This window comes from Plasmodium gallinaceum (assembly GCF_900005855.1).
Source record: "Plasmodium gallinaceum strain 8A genome assembly, contig: PGAL8A_v1_113, whole genome shotgun sequence".
In the NCBI taxonomy this organism is placed as follows: Eukaryota; Apicomplexa; class Aconoidasida; order Haemosporida; family Plasmodiidae; genus Plasmodium; species Plasmodium gallinaceum.
Window position 1 is genome coordinate 31,264 of NW_021628269.1, and position 14,525 is coordinate 45,788.

General features: G+C 20.2%; 2 protein-coding genes across 2 annotated transcripts, besides 1 other annotated feature; one reads left to right on the plus strand and one right to left on the minus strand.

Annotated features, from left to right (window-relative positions):
* Positions 1-2,704: 2,704 nt before the first annotated feature.
* Positions 2,705-3,489, plus strand: PGAL8A_00412700 (fam-i protein; the record flags this gene model as incomplete). Its single annotated transcript, XM_028672837.1, has 2 exons — positions 2,705-2,980; positions 3,058-3,489. 2 exons carry the CDS (start codon positions 2,705-2,707, stop codon positions 3,487-3,489), a joined length of 708 nt encoding a protein of 235 aa, XP_028529350.1.
* Positions 3,490-5,719: 2,230 nt separating this feature from the next.
* Positions 5,720-6,414: a repeat region.
* Positions 6,415-7,669: 1,255 nt separating this feature from the next.
* PGAL8A_00412800 (surface-associated interspersed protein (SURFIN)) lies at positions 7,670-12,621 on the minus strand (the record flags this gene model as incomplete). Its single annotated transcript, XM_028672838.1, has 2 exons — positions 7,670-10,501; positions 10,609-12,621. 2 exons carry the CDS (start codon positions 12,619-12,621, stop codon positions 7,670-7,672), a joined length of 4,845 nt encoding a protein of 1,614 aa, XP_028529351.1.
* Between the last annotated feature and the right edge of the window lie 1,904 nt (positions 12,622-14,525).

The following is a 14,525-nucleotide window of genomic DNA, read 5'->3' on the forward strand; positions in this document are numbered from 1 at the left end:
AATAAGTAAATTAATTAGCATGCTAGTATAGACGTAAAAAAGTTTCTATAAGTAAATATATTATTTTTTCCAAAAAAATTTAAATATAAATCTTTATAAAATATTGTTTTATGTTTATATTTTAGAAAAAAATAAAGAATTATCTACATAGAAAATATTATTTATTTTAATTAATAAGAAGCTACAAAATATTCAAAAGAAATATTCTTTGTTAATAAAAAAAAAATAAATTAATAAATTAAATAGATGTAAAAATAATTACACATAGTAAAATATAAGTTTTTTACTTTTTTTTTTTTTTTTTTATCTAAATATTACTAAAATTAGATATTGAGATTTCTTTAATAAAATCTTTAGGATTTCTATTTTTTTTTTAATAATATATATATATATTATATATATATGAATATATAATCTTTTTTTTTTTTTTTTTTTTTTTTTTTTTTAAAACTTTTATTATTCTGAACGCATTAATTATTTTATAAGATGTATTTATCTAATTTAAGAAAAAATTCTCAATTTAAATAAAATTTAAATTCTCAATATAAATATTCATAAATATATATAAAATAATCTTTGTTAACATAAATTAACAATTCTCCATAAAATAAGTACTTAATCAACAAATAGGAACAAAATAATTATTCATCAAAAATAGATGATAATTAAATTTTTTCAAATTAAATTCAATTATCCAAAAAAAAAATTAGTAAAAAGAAAAAAACAAATTATTAACTACATAAACACTAAAAAAATAAAACAATATTCAAGGAAAAAAATTAAAAAATTTTTTATATTATATATATAACTGCGCGATAGTATTTTTAGTTAGATTGATAAGGTATTTTCTTAAATATTTTGCATGCATATTGATTATCTTAATTATATTAAAATTAAGATATTTAAAAAGATGAATAGAACATTTTTTAACTAAGAATATAATTTTAGAATTTTTTTTTATATGAATTTGTTATTAGAATTTTATTTATTGCATTTCTTTAAGTGAATTGAAAATTTTCTTTTTCTTTTATTATATTAATAAAATATGAGGAATGTCATTTGATTATATTTAATATTAAGTAAATAATCGTTATAATTAAAATGTGTATGTTATATCTTCAATGACATTTAAATTAACTTTATAACGTTTATACATTTTTTTTTATATTTACATAGTTATTTTTAATGAATCATTAATAAATACTTGACAATAATTACTATTAATTTATTTATTTTTATTGAAATGTTATTTTATTTTTTATAGTAAAACATATGCATGAGGTGTGAAGTTAAAGCAATTTAAAATTGTAATCATTTTTTTATTCTTTATTTTTTTATTTAGTTTTATAGTATACTACAATTCACATTTTATTTTATTAAATATGAAATATATAAATCCTATGTTTATATAAAAAATTTATTTGAAACTACTTCTAAAAATATGCATTCTTTATTTACGAAAAAAAATAAAAAAAAAATTAGTTTTTTAAGATATATCTATTTAAGATTCATCTAAAATTAAAAGATCATAATGAAAAGCATAACTTCCTTTTATGAATACAGTATAATGATATATTTCCTACAAGTGCACTTTATATTTAACTAATCCTTTTTTATTATATTTAATTTTATTATATCTAATAAGATTCCTTTAAAAATGGTAAAAGAAAAAATAAAATCCATAATTATAAAATAATAAAAATATCTTAAAGGAGGAAACAAAAATGGCTAAAGTTTTGAAAGTAAGCATTTAAATAATAAAACGATACAAAAGATAAAAAAATTAAATAACGATAAAAAAAAAACTTTTAGTATATATAATTATTACATAATTATAAAACAAAAACATAAAAATGTCATCAAAAAAAAAACAAAAAAAAAAATAAAAATGTATTTATAGAATATATATTTATTTTGTTGTGACATTTATTTTTCTTTATTACCATAATCCTTCTAATGTTTAATTTAAATTAACTTCACATTTTTTATTTAATTAGTAATAATTGTCATAATAAGTTAAACCAGGATAAAATTGCATGTTTTGAATAAATAATTTTTAAAAAAAGAAAAATAAATAAAAAAATATATAAAAATAAAAAAAAAAATTTTTAAAACCCTATATAATTGTATCTAAATACAAACTATTCTAAAAATATTTTAAGAAAAAAAAGAATATAACATTTTTTTTTTTTTTGCATATCTATATAGTATTTTATATTATTCTCTTTTAATTTAAATAAAAAAATTAAATAGATAAATGAAAAGGAATATTTTTTTTTTGTAAGTATAAAAGATTAACTAAAAATTTATTATTTTTTGATTATTTAAACAACATATCTATTATGTAAAATATAATTAAAAATATATAATAAATAAGAGGTTATAGTATATAATTAATAATTTTAGGATTTAGGATGTGGGATTTAGAATTTTAAATTTAAAATTTTTATGTTGTCGTAATTGATTTAGCTTTTAATAGACATTTCTGAGTTAAAATTTGAAAAAAAATTTTAAAACTAATTTTTTTTTAAAAAATCATATTGTTTTAAATTATTTGTTAATTTCTAATTTATATTTCCACATTTTTTGTTCTTAACTTATATTATCCTTACTGTAAAAAAAGGGAAATATTTTAAAATTCATTAAAAAAAATATTAGAAATAATTTCTCAATAATTTTTTTTACATTATTAAAGATACCAAAAATGAATCTTAATCTAAGTGATATTATTTATATTGATTCTTGTGAGACACTAGATGAGGAAGATTCAACTGCAAGTTTCGCTCATAGGGAAATTAAAGATGCAACTGTTTCAATACCAGAAAATCCATTACATGATGATTTGAATTCACGTGATTCCATTCAAAATCCATCTGAAGATATCAATTTGGATTCAGTTACATCAAAAAATCTTCTTCATAAAATGTCGTTAAGTATTTTTCAGTTAGTTATCATTTTTATTTTTTTCCTTCGTTTTAAGGTAAAATAAAGTTTATTATTATAAACTTAATATATATTATAAAAACAAAATTTTAAATCATTTGTAATAATTTACAGAAAACTTACTCTCTTAAATTGAAAGCTAAAAATGAAATGAATATGAGGTTGCAGAAGATATTGAATAATAGCAATAAAAAGGTGAAAGATGATTTGGCAAAGGAAATGCTAGAAGTAAAAAAAAAAATGGAAGATGGTCAAAAGAAACTGCTAAAAAAAAAAAAAGAAATAGAAGTACAGGAAAAGAGAGTTCTAAAAAAAAAGGAAGAGTGGGAAAAGAAAACGCTAAAAGAAAAGCAACTGTGTGGTGAGGGTATGCTAAAACAATTGGAAGAGTGGGAAAAGCGAATTATAAATAAAGGCGAAGTTTGGAAAAAGAGAATAAAAAATGAAAAAATTAAGTTGGATAAGAAAATGCGTAAAAACAAGGAAGAGGGGGAAAAGAAAATGCTAGAAATAATTGAAAAGTTTGAAAAGGAAATGCGGAAATAAAAGAAGAGTGCGAAAAGAAAATGATAAAAGAAAGAGTTGGAAAAGAGCATAATGGAAAAAAATGAAAAGTGCAAAAGAGAAGAAAATATGAAAGTTAATGAAGAAGAAAGTGAGTTTAATTTAAAATGGAAAAAAGAACTTGATAAGATAATAGTAAAAGAAGATAAAAAAATAAAAAAAATATAAATATAAATATATATATAAATATTAATAGGAAAAAGCATTTATATAAGGTAATTATGAATTTTTTTTTTTTTGAAAATGTAGTATCTTATTTACGTTTAAATGTTTACAGAAGAAGCTTGTTAAACTGAATTTTATATATTTTATCATTTTCAATTTATTTAGCTTTTTATTCTCTACTTGTTTTATTTAATATTAAATAAATATTGTTGATAGCATCTTTTAATATTTATATATTTCTGCTTCTATTAAAGATGAGGAATAATATAACCCCAAATGAAATATTCCTTAGCTTTCTTTCTAAAATTTGTCATGTATTTTAAATGTATGTGTTTTATGTATTATAAATTAATCTTATGTATAGATAAAATGAAAGATTTACCTGTAGATAATTTTCAAAATATTGATTTTTGTTAACCTAATACAAAGATGTCTCTATTATAATTTAAATGAAACTTTATTTCATTCTTATCATTTTTATATCAGAAAGATAGTTTATTATCCATTTGCATATTCTATAATTTACGTATCTGTTAAATATATAAAAAATATAATATATTATTATATAAATACCATAAAGTCTATTCAATTAACCAAAAAAAAAAAGAATTAAAAATAATATAGTTCTTCAAAAAAGAGGATATATAATATATATATTACTTGTATTTCAACTTTATATTTTAAAAGAATCATTAAAATAAGATACAAAACAATTTTAAACATAAAATGTTATATAATGTTTTTCTTATTGTAATTATTATGTTTATATTCCATTTATATTTATAAATATGATTACATTTATTTTTAATAATAACATTTATTAGATTAATTTTTATTTTTCATCAATATATGGTGTAGCTTTGTTAATACATTTATGCCAATGTATCATTCTTAATAGTAAAATTGTAATAATTGAGTAAATGAAATATGTATAAAATTGCCATTAATTACATCATTAAAATAATTTAAATAATATAACTTATGTAACTATATATATTGTAATATTTTATTTACAGCTTATAATCCAATGTTCAATTTCTTTTTTATGTTATCTTAATTTTCTGAAGTTGAAAATTTAATTTTATCATAGTTAACTTTTTTTTTTTTAATTTTAATAGATTTTTCCAATTTAAATAAGTAATAATTTCATAAAAAATAGAATAATTCCTAAATTATAATGACAACCTTAAGTAACATCTACCATTTATCTAAATTTTTTTTTTTCGTAAATTAAATAAACTTAAGAAATACAATGAATAAGTTGGTTAATGAAATGAATTATCAACATTATCAGATAAATGTTGTGACGTGAATCTGCAAAAATGTGAAATTTGGGAACATATAAAATTTTTTTTTTAGACGCAAATCTAGCTAAAAATATAAAAAAAATATATATGCATAGATGTGAAATAAAAAGAATTATATTTTTTACAGAGAACTTCATTTACAACATGTACATATTTATATCTTCTTAATACCTTGTATATACAATGAAAAAATTAGAAATACAGAAATTAAATTTTTTTATTAAAGATGATTAATTTATTAATTGTCCTTTCAAATAAATTAATAGTATAATGAATAATCAAATTAATAAAAAACATTTAGAATAATAACTACTATTTTTATTGGTTATAAAATAACCTTATATAAATGATATATTAATTTCCAATCCATTGACATTTCTAGAGCATTGAACTGATATATTAATAAAGAGCTATTATGGCTTTCTCTACTAATTTAGTGAATTCAAACATAATTTTTCAATGCTATGAACTACTAAACTGTTTTATATATAGTCTACATCATTGAACATTCCTTGTTTTTAAAAGATATTTATTTACATTAATAAAAATCTCTGCTTTTATTAAAAATTTAATTCCTAATAGAACATTAACTCTTAATTCATATGTATGATTTATAATGTTATGAATAATGTTCAGGAACTCAAATCCGCTGCTTTCAAGTTAGCAAACATAGGCAATTAATGAGACACATAAAATTATATAAATATTTCAAAAATAAAAATTTTATTATTATGTATTAGTGGTTTATTAACTGGGTGTTCGACTACTTTGATAGAGCACTGAACAAACAAATTAATAAAGAGCATGTAGAGCTGCCTCTACGTTTTTGATGTATTTATATATATTTATAAATGCTTTGAATAAGGGTTCCTTAATTACGTAATCTACTTCATTCAGCATTCTTTAATTTAAATGGGCATTTATTTACTTTAATAAAAATCTTTATTTTTATTAAAAATTTATATCCTTATTGAATATTGATTATTAATTAAATGTGTATTACTTGTTTCTTTGTTATGAGTTATGTTCAACAATTAATATATATTGCTGTTGAATTAACAAACATAAACAATTAGTGATAATACAAATTAATTATATAAATATTAATTACGTGAAAATTTTATTGTTATATGTGTAAAATTTTCTCTTACAAAATTCATTAAAATCATATTTTGTTTTCCAAAAAAAAAAAATCTTTTTTTTTTTTTTTTTTTTTATCTCATTATTATAGGTAACAGATTTTTTTCCAATTGATTTTTTTTTATCAATTTCATTTTTTCTAACCGTCTTTATTTTTTTTTTTATAAAAATACAAACAAAAAAATTGATCATTTTTTTTTATTTTTTTTTTGTGTGTGCATTATGAACTATGTATTCTTCATATTAATAGTTCTTTTATTTTCCAAAAAGATTAATAAAGCCCTTTATTAACCATTTACAGAATGATTGAATTCATTTTAGAGAAATGTAGTTACATGCAGGATAATTAAAAAGTATATAAAGAGATATATGTATGAGAACACTTATAAAAACTTTTGCATGTAGAGAAATAAAATACAAGATAATTTGTGGTTAAAAGAAAATTTTCTCAAATTTAGCAGAACTATGTATAAAATAAATGGTATTGTTAGCATATTCATAAAAAAACATTATTTATGCGTTTTTATTTTTAAAAAAAAAAAAAATTTTTTTTTTTTCTTTTTTTTGGGAGATATAAATATAATAATTTTTTTTTTGTTCTATATGAAAAATTACAAAGAAGTCTTAAAAAGAATAAATTTTATAACAAATTTATTAAGATTATTATGAATTGATGCATGTATAATATGTATATAAATATCTATATAAGTTAATTTAATAATAAAAAGAATAAGTAAAAATCATTATACATACTATCTATTGACTATTTAAAGCACTATGAAAGTATTTAAAAAGAGTATTAATAGATAATAATAAAATTGAACATAAAATTAAAAAACAAATAAAAAAAAAAAAAAAAATATATTTCATTTATTTATTTTCTTTTGTGTGCATTTAATATTATAAAAAAAAAAAAAATTTTTTTTTTTTTGGATTTTACTACTCAGACAACCTATGAAATTTTAATAAAAAATAAATGGCAATAATTTTATTTTTTATTTTTTTTATAATAGAAAAAAAAAAATTTCATTTTAAAAACATTAATAATTTCTTTTTTTTTGGTGATACGATGGGTATTACTCTTTTTTTCATGAAAAATTAAATAAAACAACGTTAGATATTACATTTATATTGTATAAATTAGCTTAAACAATAAATAATAAAGTTAAAATTTGATATTAGTTAATAAAATATAATTGATTTATGTAATGATTTATTTTTTTCTAAATAAAATAATTATAGTTATATTTATACATATTTAATTTATTTGTTAAACATTAGAAAAATTATTATACAATAAATTAATAAATCAATATTCTAACGAGATCATTGAATGGGTAAATTAAGCAATCAATAACTAAGCATCAAGAAATGTTTAAGTTTAATTCTTAACAACCATTCAAAAAGTTTAAAAATTCTGTTTATTACTTCTAAATTTTTTTCTATTGTTTTACTTAATTTTCGAGTTTCTTTCCATCAAATTTTCTTTCCTACACTCTATTTATAAATATTGCTTTTTTATTCATTATCTCCATTTTTTTATTAATAAATTAGTGTTGTAAAATTTCCTCATTATTTTTTTCTATCCACCTCCTATGAATATCTTCACAGTGTTTTTTCCATATAATTTTTTGCATTTCTAACATGGGATTTCTAATTTTTTCCTCATTCTTTTTTTCTATCATATCTTCATATACGTCTTTTATGTATGTTTTTTCCTTGTTATTCATTTCCAACATTAACTCTATAAACCATTTTTTCTTTTTCCATTTTTCTATTTCCACTTTTTCAATATCTAATATAGCATTCCTACTTCTTTTTTTTTTTATTTCCAATATGATAACATTTTCATCTAAATTTTCTTGTATTTTCAACTCTTCCATCATTGTTTTAAAAAAATATTCTTTTTCTTTTTGCCATTCGTCTTTCATACATTCTTCTAATAGCGTCATATGTATTTCTATCCAAATCTTTTGTATCAATTTCATCCTTTTTTTTCTATTTTTCTGTATTTCGTTATCTCCTACTTGCTTCAATTCTTCTATATTTTCATGAATTTCCTTCTCCTTTTTCGTATCTTTTTTAGTTATTCTTTTCATACATTCTTCTTCTTCTTCGTATTCTTCCAATAAATTGTTAAACCATTCATCCTCGCTATGTAGTATAAACCACATTCTTTGTTTTCTTAGCCATCGTTTCCATATTCTTTTTTGTTTCTCTAGCATAGGATTTTTTCCTGCTACTATATCTGATATTTCTGATTCTTTTGTTAATTCATTAAATTTTTCTTGTTCTTTTCCCCATTCTTTTTTTAAATTAATAAACCATTCTTCATTTTTCCATTTCTCTGACATTCTTTTGTTTCTTTGTACCCATTTTTTCCATAAAAGTTTTTGTTTCTCAATCATTAATGTACTAATGCCTTCTGCCCCTTCTTTTATGATGGCTAAATCATTTTCTATTATTTCTGGATATTTTTCTTTTTCTTCTTTTATAAATTCATCTAAACAGGTTTCTAAAAATTTTCCTTTATTCAATAACCACTCTTCTTTTCTACATTCCTCCAATATTACCATATATATTTCTATTAAAGTCTTCCATTTTAATTTTTTTTTGTTTATTATAGAATTATTCTTTTCATATGATTCCTGTAAACTATTCCTTTCATATTTTCTCATTTTCTCTTCTCCCTTTTTGTTAAACTCTATTACTGGTTCACAAATATCTACGGTTTTTACATTTTCTTTTTTTTTTTCTATACTATTGTTATCAATTCTACTTTTATATTCTTTCTGTTCATTTTCATGTACTTTAACTAACTTTGTAAACCATTCTTCATTGTTATCATCATCTTTCCACTTTCTATAAATATTTTCACAGTGTTTTTTCAATATATTGCTTTGTCTTTCTAAGATAACATCTATTACACTTTCTTGATTCTTTTTTGCTAAAATTTCTTCATTTATCTCCATCATATAATTTTCTTCATTATTTTTCCATTCTAACATTAACTCAATAAACCATTTTTCTTTTTTCCATTTTTCTATTTCCTCTTTTTCTTTCTCTGATATAACATTCCAACTTCTTTCTCTCTCTATTTTTTCTAATTTATTTGTTTCTTCGTCCAAATTTTTAAATTTTCTTATCTCAATTATGTTTGTTTTATAAAATTCTTCTTCTTTTTGCAACTCTTCTTTTATACATTCCTCTAATAACATCATATGAATATCTAACAAAATTCTCCTTTCCAAAATTTTCTTTATTTCACATTTATCTATTCCATTATTTCTTTCTTTCTCTATATTTTCTTCCTTTAAATATTCATTAATTTCTTCTTTTTCATATTCTTCTAACAATTTTATAAACCAATTCTGATTTTTGTATTTGTATGAATGCTCTATTTGCCATTCTATCCATTTCTTCCATATTTTTTTTTTTTTATATAGAATAATATTATTTACTCCCATTTCTGTCATTTTTTCAATTTCATGTTCTTCTAAATATTCTAAGTATTTTTCTTGTTCTTCTTTCCATTCTTTCTTCAAATTAATAAACCACTTTTCATTTCTATATTTCTCTAATATACTACTTTCTTTACCTATTGTATCAGTACTTTTTTTTTCTTTTATTTTCATTATAAAATTATTTCCCATTTCTTTTAAATTAGAATTTTCTCCATCTTTTTGGATCTCTTCTAAACAAATATTAAAAAATTCATTTTTATTCAATTTCCATTCCTCTTTTTTACACTCTAGTAACGCTAACATATGTATATCAACCCATGAATTCCAATTACATATATCATTCTTGCTTGACGTTTTATTTCTTAAATTTTTCATTTCAGTATCACATGTAGATTTTTCCTTCTGCGAATTTATTTCATTTTCTTTTTCCTCATTTAATGTGCCATTCCTAATATGCCATACAATATTAACAGGATCTTTTTCTAATATATTTTTATTTAATTCATCTTCAATTTCACTACTAGGTTCATTTCCATTCAATTCCTCTTTTTTTATTTCACTTTTAGGATTATCTGTATTTAATTTTTCTCCATCAATAAATTTATTTTCATACTTATTTGACCCTACTTCTGTATCATCATAAATGCGTTTATTTTCTTTTTCATTGTATATTCCTTTAGGTTCTTTGGTTTTTTCCCTCTGCTCATGTTTCAAATTTCTTTCACGTTCAAAACTAACCTCACATAGTAGCATTTGTTTTTCATGCTGTAACAAACAGTGATTTACACTATTTATTGATCCATCCTCTATATTATTTGTAGATAATGGCATTGGTTTCTTTGAAATTTTTTTTATCTTTTTTCTTATTTTTTTTTTCCTTGATTTTCGATTACGAAACCAAGATCCAATAGGAGTGCACTAAAATTTAAATTAAAAATTAAACAATTATGAAAAATTTAGTAATAATGATATTAGTATTTTAAATATGTATGCTTTTGAATTTTTAATTATTAATTTTATCTTACTCTATAGAGAATAACTAAAAGGAATATAATTCCTAAAATGAGTATACCTATTGGAGCTATTGTTAATATATTTACGTCAGGATTAATTGTAGGTGTAGGTTCAATATTCTCAACTAATGGAGTTTGTGGGGTAGTACTATTTGTAACATTCATATCCGTAGGACAATTGCTCAAACAGTTTGATAATGTATCATTTTGAACTCCGATTAATGGTAATTTATTATGTTGAGCAATAGGAGTAAGTGTATTTTGTGAACTTTGTGTTGGGGAATAGCTTTTTCCAATTAATTGTGTATCATTATTTGTTGTAGAAGATTCAGTCGTATTACTAGGAGAAGTATTCATATCTAAAGGCATTAAAGATTTAAATGAGGATGGGGACACAGTATCATTTTTGGGAAGCTCAGCTTTAATAAGAGGAGTATGTGCCTCCACAGGAGGTTTAGAATTAGGTGCCTCTGATAATGATTCATTTACAATTGGTGGAGTACCATTAGAATTATTTTCAGTAACAGATATAGGTTGTACACTGCTAGGAGTGGCAGATTTGGCCATATCTATAGCAGGAGATGCATGGTTATTTGTAGAATGTATACGATTAAATAAAGAAGTATCATCATCAGTTGTAGAATTACTAGATTCAGTGATAGGGGATGCAGAAACTCCTGAGGAAGATAAATTGTTATTTCGAGAAAACATGGTTGTATGAGATGATGTAGTTTCAGGAGAAGGTACAGTTGTTGAAGGTGTAGTATTACTTTCAGAAGATTTAACAATAGTAATAGGATGTGTAGAGTTATCATTTGTAGAAGAAAGTAAAATTGAAGGATCATCTTTAGACGAGTTATATCCATGCGTATCATTTGAAGATAAAGAATATGATTGTGTTGGATCTACTAGAGAAACAGTGGTTGTAATTTTTGCATTTTTGCCTTCATCATTCGGTGTTACTATGGCATCATTTGCGGATACATTTTTAGAATCACTATAACGATTTAGGGCACTATCAGTTTTTGTATCATAATCTAATGAATTTGCATTAGAAGTAGCATGTGGTGTATCAGGCGTTCCCATTGTAGATTGTGTAATAGATGGTAATGAAATTGTAGGATATAAAGATTCAGTAGAATTATCCTGCTTATCTGAAAGAATCCAATATATATCATATCGTTTAGTTGTATTCTCTCTCTTTTTAATTTCGTAAATTAGTGATGTCATATTACATTGATTATTTGTGCCCCTTAATATACTTTGTTGCAAATTATTACTAAAAGAATTCCAATTATCAACAAATTCATTTCTATAATGTTCCTCGGAATAAAGTTCATGATTCATCATATTAACAAATTGTCTCCCTCTCTTATATATATACATACTCCACTTCCAACAATTAAGTTGATTTGAATTAGCTTCATATATTTTATAATAGTAATTAGATATACTATTAGTAACAGAATCAAACTGAGAAGCTCTTTCATAAATAATTTCAGTTTTATTTTGATTATATTCACTCTCATTCAGTTGATTATACGTTAATGATATTAACCCAGGTATATTATTATCTTTATAAGGACTGGTGCAATTATCATTTTTATTCAAAACAGCACAATAATCAAAATTTTTCAAAGGACATGTTGAATTTATTTTATCATGTATTTGTGTCTCGAAAGATTTTTGTTTTTTATTCCAACATTCAACAAGACTTGAGATGTTATGACTATTTTCTTCATTTAATACTAAATTAACAAAGTCCATTCCTCTCCAATTTAGATATGAGGATGACTTTTGACATTTATCTGTAGGATTATTAATTCTGTCGTCATTGAGATAAAAACTAAGTTCATTATTAGTATCTTCCATAAATGTTTTAATTTCTATATTGAGTTGATTTGTTTCACTAGAGGAGATATCTCCATTTTCTTTTCTTTTACTATTTTGTCCATCTAATATACAGGACGTTTCTTCTGCTTGTGATAAAAATCTTGCTTTCCTTAAAATGGATCTTTTTCTCATGATTATGATATCATTACAAGGTTTTCTCAAAATATTTTGCAATAGTTTACGAAAATTAATTTATTAAAGAAAAGAAATATTTATATGAAATATAGATAAATGTAAAAATATGAAGAAAACCAAAACGTAATGTGTATGTATGTATTTTATATATAAAATTTACAAAACATTTAAAAAATATTCATTAATCGAATTAAGGAAGAGAGATAATTTAATATGACCAAAAAATTGAATATAGATATTTTTGTTATTTTTTAAAATCATTATACACTTGAATTACATTGGAAAATTGTCATAATTTCTATGTAGAAATGAAAATACTTATACTTATGTGATAACTATATTATAAATTTGTTTATATTTAAAATTGGCATTTTATATAGTATACGATATTAATTTAGAGTAAAGGGAATTTTTTGTTTGCTTTTTGTGTTGAATATTAAATTTTTAATTTCATGTAACAGTAATGTCATTAGTTTTCAAATAACAAGAAAAAATATAATTAATAAAACAAAAGTTTAATTTATATAATTAAAATTAAGAAAAAAAAAAAATAAAATAATTGATATATTAAAACATCATTTTATGTTATGAAATTATAATTAAAAAAAAAAATTAGTATAAAAAAAGAAATTATTTTAACTTTTTTTCTGTGTTTTCTTAAATTTTTCATATAATCACATAACTATGAATGTAAGTTTGAAATAAAGATATCATTATTTAATTTTTCTATTTTGAATAAAGAATTTAATTATTATATAATATTTTTACAGCATTTTTTTTTTTATTAGTAAATTTATATAATTGAAGAAGTAAAATATAGTTTATATACAAATAATATAATGTACTTAATAACTTATAATTCTTATTATAAAGGATCTATATAATATTTTTATAAAATATAAAATACTTAAAAAAAAAAAAAACATATATATATGCATGTAAATTCTATAAGTGGTAGTTATAATATAATATTTTAATCATTCATATATATTTTCATAAAAAAAATATTTTAAGTTTAATAGAAAAATGACTTACAATTATAAAAATCTATATTGTTTGTTGTTAAATTATTAATCTTTAAGCATAGATTAAAGTTATTCCAATTCTTTTTTACTTTAATATTTAAATTTTTGTTAAAAAATTAGTGCATTATAATTTAGTTATATTTTTCAAGAAATATATATATACAATAAAAAAAAAAAAGCTAAAATTAACGTTAATAAGTAATGCACTTATTTTTTCATATAACTATATTAATGTTTTTGTTTTTTATGAAGAAATTTTTATTTGGTAATATATATATATATATATGTACTTGACATTCTTTGAGATATTTTTTTATCATTTTAGAATTTTTTACTATGAATACGAGAAAATTTAAATTCTTTTTTGATTATTTTTTTTTAAAATTATTTCTTATAATTTTTTTAGAAAATAAAAATAACAATAGTTTATAAACAAAAATTTCTTAGAAACAAGATATTATATCGTTAAAAAAAAATGAATGAATATTGTTAGATGAATTTAAGAAACTTGATTTTTCTCGATAAAAAACAAAAAAAAAAAAAAAATAAAATTTATCATTTTCTTGAATTTTTTTTTTTTTTTTTATATTTATGTTTTTACAATATAAATTAGAAAGAACGATTTACTGAGAAAGTCTGTGAGCAAAGTAAATGTGTTTTATTTTTTTTTAGCATTTTATATGATTTTTATGGAATTGATTATTTTTTTCGCAAGAATATTATAGGTGAAACCTATTTTTTTATGAATATTTATGATTATATTTATGGTTTTTCATTATTAAAAATTTAATAATTATTTACCATTTTTTATAATTTTTTTTTATTTTTATTTATTTATATTATTAAGTTGGCATTACGATGAAGAATTGAATAAGT